The 24,003-nt window shown below is 39.2% G+C and overlaps 1 protein-coding gene across 4 annotated transcripts in view; it reads left to right on the top strand.

Moving 5' to 3' along the window:
- LDLRAD4 (low density lipoprotein receptor class A domain containing 4) overlaps nt 1-24,003 on the top strand; it is a 294,721-nt gene that overhangs the window by 134,644 nt on the left and 136,074 nt on the right. For all 4 annotated transcript variants that reach the window (XR_012630023.1, XR_012630022.1, XM_074877769.1 and 1 more), the window contains one exon: nt 4,678-4,818. Coding sequence is in view for 2 of the 4 variants with exons in the window: in XM_074877769.1 (XP_074733870.1) it covers nt 4,678-4,818 (141 nt within the window). In the remaining 2 variants the exon portion in view is untranslated. The remainder of the gene's footprint in view (nt 1-4,677; nt 4,819-24,003) is intronic.

Genomic DNA, 24,003 nt, shown 5'->3' with positions numbered 1-24,003 from the left:
CAGCTACCTTGAACATTTGAGCAATATGCTTAGTTCTTGCATACAGTTTATAAAAATAGGAAATATTCTTAGTATTTCTTTTTTTCAAGGTAGTCTAGTTCTACCTGGAAGTATGTTTCTTAAAACTTTATGTTGAAGAATCAGTATATCATCAAGATAAAATTTAAAATTATGCTGCAGACATAATTATGAACATAGTAAGACATAATTATAAGAAGGGCTGTTTTTTTCAACCTCCAGTAGCTGTCATCTTGCTTCAGGTTTAGCTCTAGTCAAAGCCTTGCTGACCGACCTACTGATGTTTCACTAATTGCCACTTGAAAATGAAATGGAAAACTGTGTAGCTTTGAAACATTATTCATGAAAGAAGGATCGTGCTGGCTTGTTTTCAGAACAGGAGCTTTTTCCCCCTCTTCTTGTCTAGACGGGCCAAGTACAAGACTTTGTACTGAAAAGGGCTCTCTGGTGTGTCATTAGGCACATTGGTTTAGTCTGGACTGGTCTGGATTTCCCTGCCAGAGTGTTTTGAGGTCACTCCTAGTATTTTGGTACAGATCTCTGCACATCTATTTACTCACTTTCGGTTTGACAGTACTCTAATATTTGCTTTCTATTATCTTTATCAACCTGACTTTGCTTCACCTTGCTTTACAAGGAAGGGTTCTCTTCTGGTTTTAGTAAGAGCACACACTGTTTAAATGCATTCACTATGCAAGTTAATGTACTGAATTTTTGTTTACAAGTCACAAATACCTGATGCTAAGTATGTTCCATGCTCAGAAGTATCTGTATTTTCATTGAATAATCTGCTTAATTAATTTGTCCCATTCCTATGATACATCTTCTGACTTCAACAGAATGTGATTATGGAGGCTAAGTTTTGCACTTTTGTGTCCTCCATTCGATACTAAATTTTGTTAGATTTAGAAGTTACTTTTGCACATGTGTCTACTATGGGTTGATCCTGGTCAGCAGCTAAGCACCCTCACAGCTGCTTGCTCACTGCCCCCTCCCACCCTACAGGACAGGGGAGAGAATAGGAAGAGTAGTAACAGCAAAAAGACAGTTTTAATAAGTGAAGGAAAGAGGGGTAAAAAACCAAGTCATGCAAAGGCAGTCACTCACCACCTCTCATAAGTAGGCCAATGCCCAGCCAAGTCTTTGAGCAACGGGAAGACAAAACCCCTGTTTTTTATTGCTGAGCATGATGCTGTATGACATGGAGGATCCCTTTGGTCAACTGTGGTCAGCTGTCCTGGCCACTTCCCCTCCCAGACTCTTGCCCACCTCCTGCCTACTCCCTGGGAGTAGCAGAGTGAGAAAAAGGAAGCCTCAATGCTGTGTAGGCACTGCTCAGCAATAGCCAAAACACTGGTGTGCTATCAACACTACTGTGGTCACAAATTCAAAATGGCACCGTAGGGGCTGTTATGAAGAAAGTTAACTCCATCCCAGCCAGGCCCAGTACAGCATGACTGCTTGGCAAATAGATTTGGTGGGAGATCACAAGGCAAGATGATTTTGACAACAGTTTTAAAAAGTTCCATTTTAAAATCAACACAGAATTCCTGTGGTATTGTGAGCAACCTTCCAGTCAACGTGGGCACATCAACAGGGGACGAGAGGCCTGACGACTCTTTTTTTTAATGCACTTCGACAATGGCAATGTTCATGTATCTGAGGGAAGGAGGAAGTAGCCATAAAATTTTACAAGAAAAGTTGATTGAGTCTGTTTTTTGAAGCCAATTTTCAATGCGGTCCGTTATCTAGGACAAAAAAGTACAAATTCTTTCCTCTGGTTAGTCCTTTTATGGTAATGTTAGTTAAAAAGCAGCACTTTAAGACTTTAATAGAGCTACTAAAAATTTAATGCTTTGTTTGGTCTTTTGTCTGAAGACTGTGTAATCTAGTGGCAAACAGAAACCCGAAGTTCTTTAGCTTTAATTGACCTGACATCTTGCTTGAACATTTTATGTCAGCCATGGGGGACGCGTGGAACGTTAGGACTCAACGCAAAGACACCGGAAAGAATTAAATACTGTGGCCAAAGTAACATGCCAAACGTACTAACTTCAAGCAACATAGAAGCAGTATGTCCTTTACCACTCTTAATTTCACCTGTGTTATATTCCTTATTTAAGATACCTGGAAAGTTTGAACCCTTTCAAGCCAACTTTTCTAATCTGCCAAGGCAGCTTTGTTCGTTACTTGTTCTAGTTTCTTACTTCATGAAGTTGCAGAAAAGAGTCCCGAACTGTTGTAATTATGAGATTGTTAATATTGAGATTGATCTTTTAAGTCTCTTTTCCAAAAGTAACTGTTAATGACCTTCTTAGTTCCTTGGGTTTCAAAGGCTTACTCTGGTTATGAATTTTTTCATAAATTTTTCATGAATTTTTTCATAAATTTTTTTCTCTGTACTCAAAACAGAAAACCTAAGACCTTAAATGCCTCTTCAGTTTTTTGTTATAACAGAGAAGGACAGGGTGACGAACAGGGAAAAATATTTTGTTTGTACAGTATTTTATTGTACAATTCAAATAGTTCAAGTACTGCAAGGTTGGACTGATAAAGCTTAAATCTTGAGGACCTTATTTAGGAAAATACTGATTTTTGAGTGCAGCTTGACCAAGTGAAATAGAAAATTTTTTTCCACAGGAAATGCTTGTTTATCTTGTGTAGCATTTTATGGCTTTCATTTATATTCCTAAGTAGCATTTTATATATTACACATATTGATGCATATATTTTTTCAGCAGTAGATTCTTGCTAGTATGTGTACCAAAATGTCATTAATACTCTTGCTGAAAAATGTTCAGAGTGAAGTTTGGAAATCACTTTTACCTACAAAACAAATTTGCTAAGAAAAATTATTTCGTTCCCTTTCCCAATTTATTTTTCCTCTCCTTTGCTATTACCATGCTTGTGTTACACATCAGATACATGTGGGTAAATATCACACTTCAGCAACTGTTTTAGGGGCTTTTTAGGATTAGAGGTCCTGTCATCTCAGTTCAGAGTAAGTCCAAGTGCTGTTAAGATTAAAGGAAAGTCTCTCGTTGCTACTATTGAAGATGAACAAATGCCATCTCTTTGTTGGGAAGGACCAGTGATCATCTCTGAAGCAGAATCAGCCAACCCAAATTGCAGCCTTAGGGAAGCCCAGGGTTCAGGGAACGGCACTACTTTAATAAACTACTTGTGAGTGTTTCTAGTTCCATCTACTTTGCCTCTGCTTGTGAATGACAATCGCCTAGAATTTGTCAACATACTGGAAATTTAATCATTAAATTATAATTTGTCTAGATATAATATGTCCTCTGTGCTTTATGTGTAGTGTATTTAACTTTGGAACAAGCCTAGTGAGAAATAATTGCACATATATTTTTGTGAACATTTCTTAATTACATTTCAAATACTTACTGTAAAGTTTTGTTTCTGGAAGTGACATTTAAATGATCCGTTTAGCAGAAGGGCAATGGAATTTTAATTATCAACCATAGTAGACATCCTTAGTATGTAACGCCTTATTTAATTACTGAGGTATTACAGCTTCAGACAGAAGACAAGTCAGTCAGACTGAAGCCCTGTCTGACTAGGCTCTGAAAATTAAAGAAAAAACATCCAAGATTACAAGGCACTGGACTGTAATTCCCATAAAAAGCTACCACTGGTTAGCACTTACTGAGTCTTGACCAGTAAACAAAAGGCCAAGGATGGAGGTAATGTCTTCCCTGTCTGAAGGGGTAACTGTGTAGCTCCCCTGTCCGTGTAATCCTTGAGTGGGAGACGAGGTAAGGAGTTTTTCTCAACATTTATTTTTGAAGAGCTAGGGATCTGTCTAGTGAGCTGTCTTTCCCGGGATTAGTTAGCCAGCCTGCATCCTTTGCAGAGAAAGGGAGAGAAGTAGGAAGGAACTTGAGGTAACAAAGTTTTTGTTTAAATACTTGGTCTCGTAGGAATTATTCTCATGACGGAACTATATTTAGGGGAAACCATTCATTTTTTTTTGTAATGAACAAAATGTCAGCCAGCATGCCTGTGTATGGCATTCAGACATTTTGTAGAGGTTTTAGAAGTTTACTGACTTTGTAAGGCAAACTGGCGTGTGGGAGTTCAATGTGCAGAGGCTGATTGTAATTATTTGGGAGACTGGCGAATTGGTTTTGGGAAGGTAGTTAAGAATAATTGTGTCTGGACAGAATTGTTCCTGGTTACAAACTATACTGTTGCCTTACAGCTGATGCTGTTTTACATTGTGCAAGACTTTTTTTAATGTGTGACAATTATTTGTTCATAGTGCTGTCTCGCCCCAAATACGCAAGGTGCCACACAGACATGTATGAGAACATAGTCTTTGTCTGAAGTGAACTGTAATCAACATGAAATACAAAAAAATAGTCTGTTTTTTAAGAAGTAGTTGAATTTCCCCAAATGGCAAATCTGATTTACTAGTGGATTGATTCTGGTGATCTGGAATGTGTCACATATATATTTATACATGCAATGCTACAAATACTGTATTATTTATTTCGGTGTTGAAGTGCCAAAGACCTGTCCACCATGATAACACCTACTTGAAAAATATTGCCTTTAATATCAGTCATTGTAGCAGTGAAGAAGGTAAGCATCAATTTCCTCACAAATTTTTGTTTTGGTTTCTTTTTTGCCTTTCAGAGTGCAAATTCACCTGTGCCAGTGGTAAATGCTTGTATCTTGGTTCATTGATTTGTAACCAACAGAATGACTGTGGGGATAACAGTGATGAAGAGAACTGTCTGCTTGTAACAGAGCATCCACCTCCAGGCATCTTTAGCTGTAAGTACTGGCTCTTTGTGTGCATCCATGTATGTATGTATGTTGAATATGTCTGTTTACCTCAGAAATCAGTCTGTTTGGAAACTTGGTCTGCTGTATGATATCTGGGGGGGAATGAGACAGAGAAAGTAAATACTGTTTTTCTCTGGACCAGCAGTGATTTGTAACACACTTTCTCTAGGTTTCTAAACCTGGAAAGTTGTAGTTATGCAAAGGGAGTCTGTGCTGCAGACATTGAGGTTATAATCATATGGATCATGTGGCTTCTGAGAAAGAAAGTGTAATACAGAAATCATTAAATAACTTGTTTTCCAAGGTTCTAAAAAATATTTTATGCTCTGTCTGTATGACAGTCTTTATATGCTATTAAGATTATTAAGAAAGTTGTAATCTTTCCAGTCATTCCTATTAATCAAATATATTTTATTAGTACTGAGATCAGCATCATTTGGTAGGTCACTGAGCTTTTGTAGATATATATTTAAAATAGCTTTAGTTGGTATTCTTTGTTGCATAAATATCTCACACAGTGCCGAATCACCAGAATTACTCTCTCAGTGCTTTGCCCTCAGTCATGTACACTGAAATCAAACTTTGATTTTTGTTTTTGTATGTTCTGCAATAATTTATTTTTAAACCACAATTCAGCTGTCTGGATGGGGGAGAAATTTTCCAATGATGCTTCTGGTCTACAAGTACAGTAGAAGTGCTGTTACGTTACTTACCGCTTTCCAAATGGTCTGGTTCTGCCAGTACTGACACCCCTCAGCACGCTCTTTCTCCTCGGGTTTTGACTATAGTTTAGGAATATCTGTGTTGTTATGTTGTTATTAATAATAGGAATTATAACCAGGATGTATCTGTAATTTTTGTAAGAAATTTGTGTGCCATTAAGTGGGATAGAATCACTAGAGTGGATTCATAATAGAAGATGAAATCAGATGTTGGATATATGCCTTTCCTCCTCTGCCCTCTAACCTCCAAATGAACATGTTTCTAAATGTTGTACTGTAAATGTTTTTAAATCTTGTACTTCGTGGTACTTTGGTACCTCTGCAGTGATTTCATAGGTTTTGAAATAATAATGGCCTACATATGCTTTTATGTTATTTAATTTTGGTTTTGTTTTGATTTGTTTTTTGGAGTGGAACTCTTTCCAAAGCCCCAGGACTAGCTGTAGGCTTTGGTGATGGGTCCAGATCAAAAGGTCACATGTATTTGCCCATGAACTTAGGCTGACCTTGGCTTTTGAGTTGTGAAAAAGTTATGCCTTATTATTGTGCATGCAAAACTTGTAAGCGTATCTTTAAACTTCAAATAGAGGAATTTTTTTGACTGGGATACTGTACAGCTCTTCTCTTAAACCAAGGCAGCACAACCATTTGTTCAAAAGGAGCCATGAAAACCACTGTGGTAGCAGATGGAGGGAAGGATTCTGGTGACAAGCAGCAGTTGGGGCATCGCAGGTGGTGGCCCTGCATGGCTGTAGTGCGACAGTGGCACCCTGCGAGTTCCCAGGTGGAGCTCCTTGGTAGAACCCCCAAAACCTCCTTCAGCTTGAGGTCTGATAGCTGGGGCACCGGTGGTTTTTCAGTACCCTCTGTGCTAGTGGCAATTGTGCAGTAATCACAGCAGTGTGCTGGCCTTCTCCTCAAAAGGCTTTATACTGTAGAAATTGTTTCTTGCTTGATCCAGGATCTGCAAACTTCCTGGACTTCCCTTAAGTCACATCTGTCCCCTCCAGCATTGCAGTAGGTCATGAACATGAAGAGAGAGGCATGCCTGAAAGGGGGTGGTGCAGGTCAGCTGGCTGCTTATCCCCCTTGCTGCCAGAAGCGTAAAGTTTATCTGGACCAAACCTGACAAAACGTGTCTGTAAAAAACCTTCAGCGGCAGGTTTCCTACTGCTTGCACAGGAACTTTGGTTGGTGTGTTTCATGATCCTGTCTCTGGAAAGTCGTGCACGTCAAGATGGCAGCATTTCTCCTACTTTTCAGTGGAGCTGGAGAAAAATAGTTTGCGTCCTTCGCAAATTAGCTTTTTACAGACGTGAGGACTGTTACCACCCATCTGTCAGTTACCCTCTGTGAGGGTTTAAAAAAATCCCGGACCGAAACCCAAGTTCCTTCACATGAATTGTGTTTTCCTTAAATCTTTAATTGTTTATTTGTTTATTTTCTCTGACTCCTTCTAAAATATGGTGTCCAATAGTCCTGCTACTTCAGACCTCCCCAGTGCTGAGGGAAGAGGAATAATTAGGTAAACAGTGTTACTAAGTCCTTCAAGAACTATATTTGCTTCAAGAACTATACTGCTATTTGTTTTGTAACAACATTGCAAATGAGGAGTTTGTAGAGGAAATATTTGATTTATTGCTAGGAGCATTCAGAAGTGTTTTACTTTTTCCTTACCTTCTGGCAGAGAGAGCGGTTCATTCTTTGTTACGTTTGGGGATATTGATAGTGACTGTACTTTTTCATCGCAATAGGGACTGTGTGACAAATGCTGGTAAATAAAGAGACTTCTGTTTTAAATAAAAAACCAAAACCCAGTGAAACAGGGTGCTAATGGTGAAACAAAGAGAAAAAAGATCGAAGCCAGATGGAAAAATAATACAACCATAAACAGTATTTAAAACAAAGGAGAATTAGTGATATTTATCATGTTCTGGCTATTAAACAGGCTGCTACATGGTAGAAATCAGTGCCAGTTGGTAATAGGAAAGAGCATTATTATTGACGTGACGGTTGTGTTGGCTTATTCCAGCCTTGAAAAAATGTTTCTAGAATACTTGTTGAAGTGAGGTCCCCAGGCCTTGGAGGGATGACATGTTGAATTAAGAAACTTGTGCATGCTTTTGCTCAATGATTTTAATGGGTATCCCTACCAGAGTACACCAGAGTACATGCACTTGAAATGTCACAGGGGACAAGGCTACCTTCCAACACAGAAGTACATACATTCATTGGCCTCTAATTCGTGACAAGACAGTAATACAGTTCAATAAGAAGAAAATGAGTGTTTAAAAAGATTCCTTGAGGAATTTTAAAGGAGGAATTCCTTTCTGGTCAGTGTTACAGATCGGCTCTGTTCTTGTATCTTCTTGCTTGTGCACAGTTCTTGAATGGGGACAAAACTGCTGAAAGAAGCCCCGTATAAGTGTGTGCTGGTCTATGTCTGAGCAGTGTGGCCTCTTTCTCCCTGGGACTGCTCTTGTCTTTACCTAGAGCATGTTGGCACTACTGTGGTATTCCTTCCCCTTTGCTGTTTATTCAAAGAATCCCTTTCTCATACTGTATTCAAACCTTCTAACCTCATGTGATGGAAACAATATTAATTTCATTTCACAGTAATACATAGACTGCCCCCAAACGATATCTAAATAAATAAATTTTCATATGGAAGTTCTGCTTTAATTTACATAAGCAGTATGTGCCATGTTAGCGGTAGCCCCTATTTCCTGGCCACTGAAGCATTTCTCATTTGTGTTCTTGCCAGCAGCCAAATTCAGAATGTCTCATTGGAGCTTATTGTTTAGTTTAGTTAAGTTGCATGAGCAGTGGTATAGAAAGATATTTTTTGTGGGTGACCTGCTCCCTGAATCTCATGATTATACCAGATGCTATCTCATTGTGTTAGAGGAGTTTAAATCTCCCAGGCCTGGTGTTCCTCTCTCCTTGCTCTTCTTATCTGGCTCTAGTGCGAGGGCTGTTAACTCAATCTTTTAAGTGTTTCTACTGAACTCAATAAAATGTCTCATGTGGGCAAAGTTAAACAAAATGTGTATTTCTGCAGCCCTTTGATTTCATTAATTTTTCCGCTGCTGACTTCTGGGTAGGATTTCCTTATGCTGCAACATGGGCAATTTAGTCTGTATAGCACAGAGAAATTGAAGGGCAGCCAGAGAAAATCGGCACCAGTTCCATCCAAGGTGTGTTAGAGTCTGATTTTAGACAACACAAGCTACAGTCCAACAAGTTGGTCAAAATATGTGCTAAGGCATTTAAGCCGAACATCTTAAGGTAACAGCTTGCTTGGTTTACTTCGGAATTTTTAACACAGGTTTGGTGATGCATGTTGAAGCGTAACTCCCCCTCCTCAGTGGGGACACTCCAGGGCACGTTTCCCCACAGGTAGCCTTGTGCAAAGTAGCCCATGTCAACTTTTGGTAGGTCTACTTACTGTTTTTATTTTCATCAACTGTAAAGACTTACTGATTGAGATAATGGAGATGACTGTTCTTTTAGCACTACTTGGAGGTCGAGGGTGTATTTAATGGTGCAAAGCCATGATAGGAAAACTGAGATGAAGAGTAGGATTTTAAACATTGCAGACTTGGCCTTGGCGGCAGCTTGCTGCTCCACGTGACCTGCAAAATTTGGACTCCAAGGAATTGAAACAATGTGCCTGCTTCTAGCAGGACACAGTTCATTTGTTCGAGCATTTCCCTTTGTTTCACAACAAATGATCAGCCTGCCTTGTCCTGCTACAAGTAAATTAGATTTTGAAATGGGAAGCGTCGTCTGTTGTCTGTTTGCAGACTGCAGTATCCAAGTCATGTCTAATTGAGAAGGGTTGCAGTGGCGTGGGGATTTTAGTTCTTTCATTGTTTGGTGGAAAACAGTACAGGTAGTTAGTTATCTGTACTGTGATCTGTATGTGTTCCTGGGCATATGAAACACAAATATTGACATGCATGAGAATTTGAAGATGACTAAAATAAGGGAGAACAAACTCCTCTTGTCATGTGAAAATTATGTCTACATCAAATTTCAAGTTGTCAGCATTGATGGAGGTGATGTGTCATGGCTGTTTTGGCATAGAAGAGTTTGCTGTAGGAGTTAATTTTCTTCTGCAAGGTAAAAAAACCCCAAACAAATCAAATATATAGTTCTCCCTTTCACCACCCCCACCTACTTCTGTCAGCTCTGAGCCTTGTAGGGATCTGCAGGGGGTTGGAGAATGATTCTGTTTTAAAAACAAAAAGCTCAATCAAAGGAAAATATTTTGTTTAAAGAGACCTTTGGCATCCCCCTCTGACTGTGACACCGAATTTGCACAGATAAAAACAACCGCTTAGATTTACATTTTGATTGTGCTTCTGCTTTCATGTGTGCCGGGCTGTCCCACTTCAGGTGAAATTTATCCATTTCTTTAAATATTTAGCAGTCTAGCGTTGATGTTAATGAAAGTCTGGCGCTGCTATTTTGAGCATTGCAACAATGATAGTAATTTTCAGTGTCAGATTACTGCTTCTCGGAGGAAAAGGGAGATGGGAGGAGGGAAGAGTGAAAAAAAAAAAAAAAATTGTTTCGGGTCTAATAGAGTTTGTCATCAGCCTGGCTGTGCCAGACAGATGGATCATGAATACTGTCTAGACGCTCTCTGCCTGAGTGGAGCTGTGGTCTCTAAGGACAAGCAATGAGACGCCGGCTTAAGTGACTGGGGAAAGTCAGGACGTGCTCCCCTCTAATCAGATAGCCATCCGGGCTGATCCTGCCCCGCCGCGCGGGAGCAGAGGCCCCGCTGGTGCTGGGAGCTGGTCAATACTGATCTCAGCTGAAACTTGGCTATTACGGGGCTTTAGGGGGGAAAGAGAGGGATGGTGTTATGACGCTATTGATTTCAGCTGCATCTGACCAGGGACTACGGGGTGATTTAGCTGGGAGTATAGATCTCAGGAGGGGGTGGATTGGGAGAGCCATCATCTGGCCATAAAGCGCATGCATAAAACTGCTCAGTCACCTGTATTTATTGATTGGTTCAGTCATACTATACACTTAAATGCTTATTTACTTGCTTACTTTTCCTTGATTTGGCCCACTTGTTCAGAAGGATTCATCTCCCTACCTGGGGGTCTGTGTGTCCCTGGTTGTTAAGATGGGGTTACATGAGGCTGCCTACACTTTGGAAAGGAGAAGCTGTGTTAACCAAGTGAGACCTGTAGCCTAGGGCAGATCTTGTGTGATTTAGTGATCTCTCATGCTGTTACTTGTCCTTTCTCTGTCACTAAGCACAATTAATGATAAGGAAATAAAAATTTCTGTTGTAGATGGAGCAATAAATTTTTTTTACCTGGTAGAGTTATAACAAAAACTTAATTTGATACATATGCTAACTTATTTAAAAAGCAACAGATTCTCTGGGTTTTGTATTATAGAATAAGCCATAGCATTCTGGATTGTATTTCTGTGTATATATAAATACTGGATGGATGTTTTTATTTAGAAAATCTAGTTGGTTTTTAGCCTGTAGTGCAGTCTTGTTTCTTAAAGTGCTATAAGCAGGTTCTGAGCTTTGTTTTGAAATCATTTAATCTTTGCATATTTTTGAAGCACACCATGGAATGTTAGCAATTAATATTCTTGCAAATTTGAAAAAAAAGAAGAAAAACATTAAGGTGAATTTTGTGTTTTCCTTTAATATTTTGTATGTATTTTTTAAAATACTGTATTTCATGGTGTTTAACAAATGAGGTAGAATGCTGGTCCCATGAATTGTGTAATAAAACTGCAGTGGAATTCAGTAATGCTAGACTTTACCCATTCTTCATCTGGAGCCTTACAGTATTAGCAACTCGGACAAGCCAGACACACATGTACGTGGCCAGTAACAACCATGAAATACGCAGCTACAACTTCAGGTATTTGCATCTGCTTACAAACAGGGCTGAACTAGGCTCCTGGTAAGGGATTTCCATTTCACAAAGTTTCCAGCTGAACGTTAATCATATTTTTACAGTTAATGAGAAAAGAAATAAAATCTCACAGTGCCCTGCAGATGAAAATGTGGGAATTTCAGTAGCTCTGAAATGCTATATTATTCATTCGCAAAGTATGTTAAGTCAGTTGTATCACCTTTAATCAAGATCTAGAAACAACATTTGTTAGAACTGTTTGTGTTCTTCATACACATTTCATTCACCCCCCTTTCAATTCCTGTTACCTTTTAGGAAACTTCATCTAGTACTAAACATTACAGTTTAGGACGATTATGCCTCGTAATGCTTTTGCTTTCTCCCGTTTCCTTTTTCTGCTACTGATTTGTTACAGATGCGAAAGAGAATTTGAAGTGCTCAAAGTATACAGTGTATTAAAATCTTCACTCAAAGACTGATTTTTATGTATCAGAGAGAGTGCCTAAACTTCAGGATGGAAATTTCAGAGCAGTAGTGCCAGTCATGATATGACTTTCTATCTTACAGACATGCTTGGCTCTGCAAGAGACAGGAGCTCCTTGTGAACCATTGTAAGGCAGGGAAACAGCCTCCCGCTGACTCTGAGTGTACCCTTTTTCAAACTGTTTTCTCCACCAGAAGTTCATGGTAGCAAAAATATTTCATCAATGCAGGCCTAAAACTAAAGTATAAAACCCACAGCACAGTATCATACCACAGGCACAATTCTCCCCCTGCAGAGACAAAGAGAATAAACTGTGGCACAATTATTTTCAGACATTATTTCATGTACAACTAGTAGGTGCTCAAACGTGACATCAGAAATCATATAGAGTGAAATTGAGCAACTTTTGTTGATTTTATTTTCAGTCTACATTAGTAAGCATTGTTCGTTGCTGTCCTTTCCTCTCTACATTTTCATTTGCAGGGGTGACACTGTACAGTGCACTATGAGCTGCCTGGCTAAATCTCTGAAAGTTTTAGATGTAGTTCTGAAATCATCCTGTATGAATTTTAAAGCCACTGCTCTCCCTGTCATTCATTCAATTCACATTGGTTATTGCTGGTAAATGCTCATTAGGAGCACTGCATTTGTGCTTTATTTGCACTTGGCTGATACAAGCCTAGAGGAGCAGTCACAAACTATTTCTTCTGTACGGCATTGGAAGTTGTTCAGGTGCTTAGGTAGTATGAAGATTACTTATATTTTCATATGGTTTAAAGTGTTTCAGAGAACGTGCTTTGAGGCAGCTTTTTTTTAAAATAAAAAATTAATTTAAAAAAACTCCTCACAAAAATGGGACGTAGAGTCAAACTAGATGACCTTCCTTCTCTAAGAATGCTGCAGACTCTGATGTTTGATTGCTTTTCTTTCTGCAGATGAATATCTGACCCTTTATCTCCAGAAACTCTTCATCTCCCTGATGAAATGAACCACCTTAATTTTTCTTAAGCAGGCTCATCTTCTCCTGTTTTAAAGTAACAGCTGAAATGAAAGTTATTTGGGAGTTTGCTTGTATGTTCTGGTGTAAATAAATGCACACTGAAAATTTTCTGACAAGTTTCTATGTAGCTTAACATATAGCATCATGTTTGTGCTCAAAGGAATCCATGCTTTTCAGTGATCTCTATGGTCTGTATTGTGTGTGAAATTATGTTTTTCCATATCATGTAGTGTTTAACTAAAGCATGTTGCTTTGGCCATTAGTGTGCAGCTATTTTTCTCAGACTGGAAAATCTGGGAAATCTTATTTTCTCCACGGTTTTGCAAGTGTTTGAAACCAGCGTAAACCAGTGTTGCCCCTTGTGGTTGCTCCCTCGCTTGTCCCTCTGCAAATGTGTGTGTGGCCGCACAGGAGTTGGGTTGGAGACCCGGCCCGGTTCTGATGAACACTGAGAAACTTTCACTTTGTTATGGCTCGTGTCATGTCTTTGTTTCTGCTCTCAGCTCAACTGTGCAAACTCTTATGCTGACACAAAGCAGAGGGGCAGTACAAGTGGCTCCATTCAGTGGTGGTTTATCCTTGACTGGTTTATGGTTTCCATGAAATGGTAGTATTATTAAATGACTTAGTCCTTGCTTCACTAAATCATATGCTTAAAGACTTTTCCTGAATACAGGAGAGTTTGGGAATTAAGAGCTAACTGTTGCTTTTGGCCTTCTCTCCCATTCTGAAAATCTCATCATTTGTCACTTTTTGGTACAGAGAAATGAAACGGAAAAATTAAGCATCAAACGGGGTCGCTCATGGCCATTCGTAGGCTTTCCAAATGAACCCATGCTAGTAGAATGTACTATAACATTTCAATAACAAAGTCCAGTTTGGCTTAAGACATGGGGCTTTATTGGAATAATGTTAGCTAGTTAAATGAATTCACAGAAACAGCTGTCCTGGGTCAGGTCATAGGCCCAGCTAGCCCAGTACTGAATCTGGCACTGGCCAGTTGCAGATGCTAAGTGAAAAAGTATAAGCAAATCAGATAAAATAGTTGTGCTTTTCCCCATAAAACCAATTCCTTGGAGGAATGCTGCACTGCTCTGCATGAGGAGCACAGGATTTCTGTCCTCCAGAGAGAATTTGACATTTAAAAAGGGCAGGAACTGAGGTAAAGAGAAGTCTCATTTCATAAGTGTAAGAATGAGAGAAGATCCATCAACCCTTCGCTAACCAGTAGATGTGTGGGCACGTTGGTTTCTTCTATATTCGGCACCTACTTTTCATGTTAAGGCATTTTGAATGTAGGACACAAGCTTTAAAGTGCTGAATTCATGTGAACCTGAAAGATTATTTGCCCGGGTCTTTTCACTTATTTTGTGAGGAACAGATATTTTTAATTTCTCTAAGTTTACTGTTTTTTCTGAGTGGTGTTGGGATTTTTTTGGTCAGGATTTGTGGACTGTGTGACAGCTTTATATTCAATAGTGAATCAAGTTCATCTTGTGATGAAAGTAGGCCTAAATTTGGCTTGGATGTTTAAAAAAACCAAATGCATGCACAAAACCTACTGCATGTAGAAGACACAGTTGTCACCTGTGACTGTGTAGCACACAGGCATCATATACTGTGGGAGTATGTGTGTGTATATTACATCAGGCTTGCACTTATTTTTGTTTTATTTACATGCTGTGTGCAAACCTAAGGAGTGAATACAGACTGGTAAGCATTAAGAAAAATATCAGCAACATACAAAGATCTGTACCTCAGCTCCTATGAAAACATAAATTGGGATTTCTATCTTTGTTTAAAAATACCCACTCTCTTAATTACATGTTTAGCATTAAAATCAAGGCTAAAATATTTTTTTCACCTTGTATTTAGACCATAAATGAGGCAGTTGACAAACTGTTTATACTGAGCCGCTGTAGGAGCTAAAGGAAAACAGATCAGGAGAGCGAGTTGTTAAATTAATTGCCTTTTGTATGTGATAGATTACTTTTCTCTAACTTAACAATACAGTCTAAGAGGCTAGAGATGTGTGTAACACAGCATTAGTCCAACCATACATGATAAGATCACAGCTCTACTTATCTTTCCAGCAGTATTGCTACACTGGTAGCTTCCTCTTTCCTTCTCAGATTTCTCCTTCTTCTTTCCTTCTGCTTCAGTATTGCTGTGTAATAGCTTCATAAAAGTAAGACAGATTAAGGACCTGGGGGCTGTAGAGATAATAATGACGCACTGTGTGAATACTGAGTCTGGCACCTAGTAGCACCTTGATAGAAATAGAAAGCTGTGATCACAGTATTAAAATATGCTAACAAGCTGAAGGAGCTAATGGGCTGAATTTTTACAGTGCAGATGTTCATCAGGCACTTGTACTGAATGCAATAACAAATGTGTGGGGGCTGATGGTGATATTATTGTGTTCTTGGCAGCACAACCCTCCAAAACAATTTTCCTTTCTTTGATATTTTACCAAGATTTAGAATGTTCTTTTTGGTGGTCTAAGATAACAAATGTAAGCGTGTATAAACAAATGGGTATGACCAAGGCTGGTTGGGCTAGGGTTGTCTTTATTCAAACGGGGGGTTCTGTGAGAATGGGTGCACCCCTGTATATGGTGGTGGAGGTTGGTATCTCAGTTCTTGGATAATTCATGCTTTATATCTCCTACTGATGTCAGATAGTTTTACTGTTGTTGGTTTCAAAACCTAGCTCATCTGGCTAGCATAAACCATCTGCTTTGAGAAACTGTAGAGCCACAGTCTGATGTAAGGGTCATCTCCCTGTGTTTTGCAGAGGAGAGTCAGTAGTCCCCTGGAGAACAGTCACAGTGGCCTGTATTCCATTCCAGTCCCTCAGCCTGGCCACTCAATTCATGGTGTTTCACATTTTCAGTCTCTTCTTCATGTTCAATGCTTTGCAGCTAATGCCAGGAATGATATTGCTATCTTGCAGAACCTTTCAGCTGTTTCAGTAAGAAACGATCTTGACTTCTTTCCAGCAGATTCAGATATTCCTGAAGAAATTACTCTTCGTGCCAGTCAAAAGATTTGCTAGACATTGTCAGGAATCATTATGTTGCAAGCCTGCTGGTTTTTTTTTCCTCCCTGACAAAGGTACTGGCTTGTTTGTTTTAATTACCAGGATGAAAGGTGCATGTGGCTTTTGTTTGTAATAAGCTGCAGCTCTCACTGTGAATACCTGTCACTTTTGATAGGCTATTACAATGTAGATGATCAGTCAACTGGCTGCATTTGGGGCTGGCAAATGCATTTACTGTGCTATATAACACAGGTTTCAAATCACATCCCCATTTGACAAGCCTATTAGATAATGGGGAAAATAAATTCCACTGATGTTAGAAAACTAAAAGAAGGACTGAAATGATACAAGGAATGGAAGACTCGGTGATCAGTGAATAGGTCTCGCCAACTATTCCAAGATTGCTTGACATCTCTGCCACAGACTTCCTGTGCAATCCTGATGGAAACATTATTGGTTTTCTTCCTTACTTTCTTTATTTATAAAATGGAGATAATGATCTTCATCTACTTTGCAGAAGGAATAGAAGAAGGTGAAATTTTTACATGGTTGAAAAAAACATGCAAAAAGATGTTAAGGTGTAATAACCTCAGAAAAATGGGTATTATACTGGAAAAAATACAATGATAAACTGACAGAATTAAAAAAAAAGTTTAGAAAGCATGTGCTTTATGTTGTATATTAACATTAGCACATACTATCCAATATTAATAAATTTATATTTTTCACTTGTATGTCAACATCTAAGAGCAAGGAAATGGATATGATAAATAGTTTCTAAGTAGGTACATAAAAAGTAATTTTGCATTAAAATGTGACTAGAGACAGAAGAACAGGAGTGAGTTTCATCAGTTGACTATAATTCCACAGTCGGAGCAGAATATCTTAAAAAATGGTGAATGTAATGATATTTGGTTGTGTGTTAGTGAAGTCTGAGGAGGAATATCAGAAGGATTTAATCAAATGAGGTCAGCAGTCAACAGAATGATGGATGAAATTCAGTCTTGATTAATGCAAAGTAATTCATACTGGAGGGCAAAGTATGTGCTATTAATACAGTTTATTGGATCCTAATTAATGGTGTAATTTAAGGAAAAGGACCAAAGCATCACTATGAAGGGCTGAATGAAGACCTCTTTAGAGAATATAGTTGTGGTCAGATAAAATACTTCGAATCAATAAAAATAGGATGTGAAATGTTACGATGCTGTTACATAAATCAACATTTTGCCTTTATCTAGAATGCAGTGTTCAAGTGTTGCTACAGCACAGAAACATGCTGTGGATGTAGAAGACACAGGAAAACAGCTGAAAGAAGTTGTGAACAGACTTTGATATGAATAGACACCAAAAAGTTTGGAATTTTTTACTTTTGAATCTAGGTAAAGAGTGGGGAAATAAAAAGGTACACAGAACTACGAGTGTTGAACAGAGGGTGGATCAGGAACTTAGACTGTGTCGTAAGATTAGAAGATTGCTCAGTACGATTCAAAGCTGATAAAGAAATTTTTTCATGCGTCCTGTCTTTAGGCTGTATACCTCATTACGGTGTAGTGTCGTTGAGGCAAGAATTTAGCAATATTTAAAGAAAGGAAGCCTCTGAACACTGAGTCCACTTGTGTGCAATCTATCCAGAGAGGAGTAGTTAGGAAATGTGTAAGGCTGAGGTTTCAGTCATTAAACTTATTTCTAACTGTAAGATCAGGTTGATAGGACATTTTCTCAGTCTCTTAGAGAACTGAACATCCTCATCCAGGAGGACAGCACACAGGTTCCCATGTGTGGTGTGAAACTGAAGTCCATAGTAAGTGGCTTGGAATAGTGTTTGTGTGTGACCATGATCAAAGTCCTTATGATCAAAGTTTCCCTGACTTAAGTAATTACTGATATTGCATGTAACAGACTTCCGTCATATCTTATAAAGCAGAAATCTGGACTGTCTTGTGTATCTGTTTTTCATAGAAGATGGTTAACTAGCAAAGCTAGTTGAGTTGCTCAACAAGTGAAAACTGTGGTATCTCTGCCAGCCTGTGCCGGATGACGTATTGTGCACCAGGCTCTAGCCCGGGGAGGGCTGCTGAGCACATCCCTAGTGCAGCACAGCACGCTGAGGGGAAACGTGTACTCGGAATCACAGAGGAAGCTGGTTTAAACAAGCAAAGTTTGGAATTAAATGTGTTGCAGTATGGATTGGTGTTTGATTCTTTGAAGCTTCCTACAGCCCTTCTGTCTGTTAGCCTCATGTAGTTAATGAACCAGACCTTCAGAAATGTCTGCTCCTTAAACATAATGTACTGAACTCCATACATAAATGTTCAGCAGTAGTGGACGACATTTGTAGATCTTCTCTTCTTGCAGGAGGTGATAACAGTTTCTTTGCTTATTGCAACACACGCTATCCATTAATTAGGACTCTCAGAGGGAAATGTGTGTAGGCTGTGAACATGCAGAGTGATGCAGAGAGGTGGGAAACAGATGTGTGGTCATATATGCACCAGCCAGCTATTACTCAGATACCATCCGTCTGCTAATTAGCAGCTGGAATGTTGAATAACATTGGTGTTTGTGCGATTGCTTGAGTGCAGTCCTACCTCTGGTTTTCACACTTGCCTTAATCTCTACGCAGTGCCATAAGTAACATGCTTCAATTAAAGTTGTTTTGAAAGTGAGGTCTCTAGAACTTCCTCGTTACAAAAAATTATTTTCTTGGTGTAGATAACTGTAAGTATAGGGCCATCAGCTTTTTGTACCCTTGAAAGGACAGCATTGGGTTAACACTGGAGAGGAAACTCAACTCATCTATTTTGCTTCCTGTCATGCTAATGAACCCAGTGTGTGCCATCTCAACTTTAAACTACCCCCTTGATGATTCTCACTGTACCTCCATCAGTGAAGAGTCAGCAAAGAGCAGTCGTTTCTGAACTGCCGTAGCGGGGGGAAGTATGTGGTATTACTACCTCTGTGATGAACGGCTCCTTAGGAAAACTATTGCAATTTATCTAAAGTACATAATTTACTGTATTACCTCTAAGAATTTCAATACAAAGTATTTCCAATTGGTATACATCCTAAAAATACATGCATGTATGTACACACGTGTACAGGGAGTGTAGTGATAGGGCAAGGGATAACAGCTTTAAACTGAAAGAAGGTAGATTTAAATTAGATACAAGGTAGAAATTCTTTCCTGTGAGGGTGGTGAGACACTGGAACAGGTTGCCCAGAGAAGCTGTGGATGCCCCCTCCCTGGCAGTGTTCAAGGCCAGGTTGGTCGGGGCTTTGAGCAACCTGGTCTAGTGGAAGGTGTCCCTGCCCATGGCAGGGAGGTTGGAACTAGGTGATCTTTAATATTGCTTCCAACTCAAACCATTCTGTGATTCTCTGATATTCTAGAACAGTCTTTTTTTCTTTTGTGAAGTCCAGATCTGTGATACATTTCAGCCCTGCCCAACAATATAGGAACAGGCAGTAACAGACAATACACTTATAGTGTTGCCACACTGGCTGTATAAATTATCTACTACTCTATAGTGTGCTTTATTCCAGGTAAAAGGCACATCTGTAGATCAGAAAGACCAACTCCAAATTTGCTGCCAGAACATAAATGCAGAGATTACTTTTCTCTGATCCAGTTTCTGCATTTGTAAAATGTTTCTCATGCTTTCCTGAAACAACTTCATTTTTTATCCATATGAAAAAACTTGCGATTAGAAGAGTGCTTCTCATCTTCCAGGTAACTGGGGAAATAATCCCTCTTTCCCCTCTCCCCTTCTCCCCCTCCTTATCTTCCCTCCCCACAGAATGCTAAAAGATTGTTTTTCCTCCCACAGTTGGAAGGTGTATTTTGCAGAATACAGATGAGATATTTGTTGTCTAGCAAAAAATAAAGTGATAAAAGAGACATGTCTTTCAAGTACAAATGGGGCTTTAGAGATCTCTGTTGGAAAGCCTGATTTCTACATGAGCACAACTGTTTCTCCATATTGCCTGGAACACTTCAGTTACATATTTGGCGACACATTCTAATATGGATTCTATAAAGACATCATTTGTCAAGCTAATAACTGTGTACAAAATGTTTATGCACAAAAAAAATGGATTTCAGAGATCTTTGAATTGCATCCGCAGATAGAAAATTTTGCAGTACTTTGCAATATACTGAACTGGATTAGATGATGATATTATTATTCCTTTTTCCATTCTGCAGGGCTAACTGAACTTAACCACTTGTTTGAACCATTTCAGTTAGATACTTTTTTTTTATATTTCTAATTTTTGGCCTCTCAAGAAGCTGAAGTATTATTTCACTGTCAAGACCTTGCTTGCAGAGTGTGTTTTTTTGTGACAGTGATGGTCTCTGACTTAAGAAGAGCAATAATAGACTTCATGGCATATTCCATCTAGGTGGATAACTGGTTATTGTAGGAAACATATATTTTTTAGCTAAATAGAAAATTTATCTTACTAAACTACAGACTGCGCAGGCTGTTTATAGAAATTATTTTCTTTAATTATGTCATATATAAGCCATGTTCAAAAGGTACTTTTGTCCCTGATTTCAGTGGCAGTTCAGTCACTTAAGTATGAGCTAGACACAAAAATATCTTTCTATACGTGACCATAGTAGTTATTTAAACTAAGGATTTAAGTAGACAGAATGTAATTATCCCCATTGCAAGACTAATACACAAGGGAAAAATGCCATAGGATTTTGTAATAGCGACAAGTGGTCAAGACATTACATTTATGCTTTGCTAGTTTTACCAGCTGTGTCTCATTCCATTATTCATACACACAGACAGACAGACAGACACACACCTCTCTTCTAATTAATTGTCAGTCAGTGGGGGAAAAGAAACAACTCCAGAGATTATTTTCCAGAGAAAATCTGATTACGGAGTGGGGCCACCAACTGCTAGAAATCTGCAGATGTGAAACAGCTTTTTGAGGTTCAAAAATCGGTGTTCATCACATGAATTTGAAAAAGAAGTGCAGCTCTTGGGATTTTCTTGGTGATCTGCTTATCCTATGTAAAAAAAACCCCGAAAAATACTTCAGGTTTTTTGCCTCCTGTTGTGCGTGAAGCTGCATCTATGCATGATTCATAGTGATAAAACATGACTCCGGGGCAAACAAGGGGAAGGCACGGGCACTGTGTGTTGGAAACTAGGGTTTTAAGTGTTACAGATGGACAGGTATAGGTGATGATCCCACATAACTTGCATTCCTAAACTGTTGATCTTTAAAAAACCCCTTATATTCCACATGGCATAATATTTCCACACCAACGGTGCATCACTCTGTGGTGAAGTACAGTCTTGTGAGGGAGAGCTTGCTGACCATGAACACTGTGAAATTTAACTGAAATGAGAACAGCTATAAATACACAAGTGTTTGAAGATTGTAGCATAGTGTTAGGGGTTTTTTTTCCTTCTTCAGTAGCAGGCTGGGATAGAAGATGGTCGTTTAGAGGTACTTGGATATAAATAGGAGCAAGCATCTAATCCTTTCAGTTGCAGAGGTATTTCTTTTCCATGTGATTGAATCACTTGGCCTCCTGAAAGCATCAGCCCTGCTCTCTGAATCCTACCACTGGCCTATGAATCTTGTCAATATTTTCTTAAAACAGGAATCAAAGCAACGTCTTGACTTCATAGCCTCCGTTCGATTCCTTCACAGGCTGCTTGCTGGGCCTGCTGGCCCTTGGCAGCCATAGCATATTGAAAGTAGGCATGGATAAAATGTGTAGTGTTTCATGGGTGTGAAGCCCTCGCCTTACACTGCAGTTTTACACAGTATTTCCACTGCTTATAGGAGTAACTGTACTCTGACAGAGCTTTTCATTTGTTACATGTTTATAGTGCACATGGCCTGGAGGAGGTTCCTTTAGCTGACCTTAAAAGACTTGAGACTTCCACAAAATACTCCACTGACTAGTATACTAAAGCAGTGACAATCCTTAGAAAAAGCAGCTGAGCCTTTTAGGTGTGTCCGCAAAGGATGGAGAAACAGGGATAATGCTAGTTTGCGAGCAAAGAGATTGGGTGAGATTTGGTAGAGAGACTGGAAGATGGATAACTTGTGGTAGGCAGAGTGAGGCTGCCTGACGAGTCAGTCTCTGGGAAGAAAGCGGGAGGTGTGGCAGGTTGTGGGAAGAAAAAGCTGCTGGATTTCCCAAAGACTTTGCCCTGTCTTGTGTAGCTATCACCATCTGAAACTCACTGCATGCGCACGTTTCCAGCCGCCCTTCCTGCTGGTTGTCTTGAAGTCAGTTTATTATAACTCCCTGGGATTTTTGGTTCCTACTATTTCTGCAGGAATCATGTAGGTAAAACCTAACAGTCAGCCGTGGGATTCACACTGCAGGGCTTGCAATCAGCCACACTGCATGTGCGTGTTAGTAGCAAGGATGTTGCTCCAGGTGGAGCACTGCAGATTCTCGTTTATTCACATGCAGGGTATTTAGACCACCTGATTGTCCTTGCTGTGTTTTCATGAAGAAAACCACCAGCAATCATCTACCCTTTTAAAAAACAGTAAAAGCAATTGGGAAATTCAGTGGTACAGGATTAGGGTCCCAATTCCTCATATATGGTGTCTCAACTCAGGTTACTGGTGAATTGCTTTTACTGTTTTTTAAAAGGGTGGATAATTCTTTCTTTCATGGCATCATTCTTTTCACTCCTAAATTAGGCAGTGATTAAAAAGATCTATAACTGGAGTTGTTTGGGGCCCTTTGATAGGACTGCATGGGAAGAACTTCACACTGAAATGATAGGCATTATGAAATGAGTCCAGAAGAGCTTTGCTGATTTAGTCCTGCTGGATATCTAATTATTCATTTTGTCTGTTACTTTCATAAGTACTAAATATAGAGAATATTCATAAATTAAGAAAGAAAAGAAAAAAAATAAAGTGTTTTAAGCAATGAGTATATTTCATACCTATGTTTGACTGGCAAATTAAATACCAGGGACCTGGAAGCGTGTGCACGGCTCCGGTTTAGCTGCAGCTCTGTCGACCTTGCTGATGGGCCTGAAGAAGAGGAAAAAGATAAGGTAGAGATTATTGCCACCATTGGTGATGGGAAGGGTTAAATAGCATGAATGTGGAGGAAGCTGTGCTTTAATAGTATTTGTGTTTGTAGTATAAGTTGCTTCATGTCTTCAGTTACTTCATCAAATATAATACAAGGGGTTACTACTTTCCATTTTAATTTCAAAAGAAGTTGAAAACTAAATGGGTGGAATGCATCCAGGGAGGCCACTAAAAAGGGTGAACATTGAGAGTAGTGAAATTGATACCTGGTAGCATAAAGGGGGACTCTTTTAAAATGTTTATTGATGTAGTTAATACCTGTCACAGCAAATCTGTATATTGGATAAGGTTCAGTAAATTCCAGGTTGGGAGAGAAGGCTGTAAGGCATTGCCAATTGTAGGATAATGATACTCTTAGTGAACAGATACACTGACAACTCAAAATAAATAAAGTGAAAAGCTGAAAATAAAGCTGAAAATAAACATGTTGAAACCAAATAGTACAGTGGTACCAGTTGTGAGGAGTTGAATTCATGCTTGTAAGGAGAAGTACTAAGCTCAGTAAATTGCTTTCCTCTCACTGAGTCATACCTACAGTTTCAGTGGTGCATTGCTGAGGAAAACAGTGAAAGGGCCTCATTAGATCCGGCTTCATCTCCCTTTGTTTCAATCAGTGCCAAGGCTGGAACTAGCCAGCGGTCTCCCCTCCTTCTTCTTGCTTCCTTCCATCTTTTGATGTTTTGCCTCCTAAAATTCTTTTAGCCAAATCAGTCCACTTCCTTCTGTTCAAAGTATGGGTGTTGCGACGTCCACTGACATCTGGAAATTTGACGGCTTTGAGCTTCCTCGCTTTCATTCAGGCACTTGGAGAGGGACAACGAACCATCAAGGCAGATAAAAGGAGTCATTTAGACTTCGGTTTCAGATAAAAGAATCAAGTTTGATGACATATTCCAGTCTAACAGTATTGCTTCTGTTCTTTGT

Source organism: Strix uralensis, chromosome 1 (genome assembly GCF_047716275.1).
Source record: "Strix uralensis isolate ZFMK-TIS-50842 chromosome 1, bStrUra1, whole genome shotgun sequence".
Taxonomy (NCBI): Eukaryota; Metazoa; Chordata; class Aves; order Strigiformes; family Strigidae; genus Strix; species Strix uralensis.
This window is presented reverse-complemented; position numbering and strand designations above follow the sequence as displayed.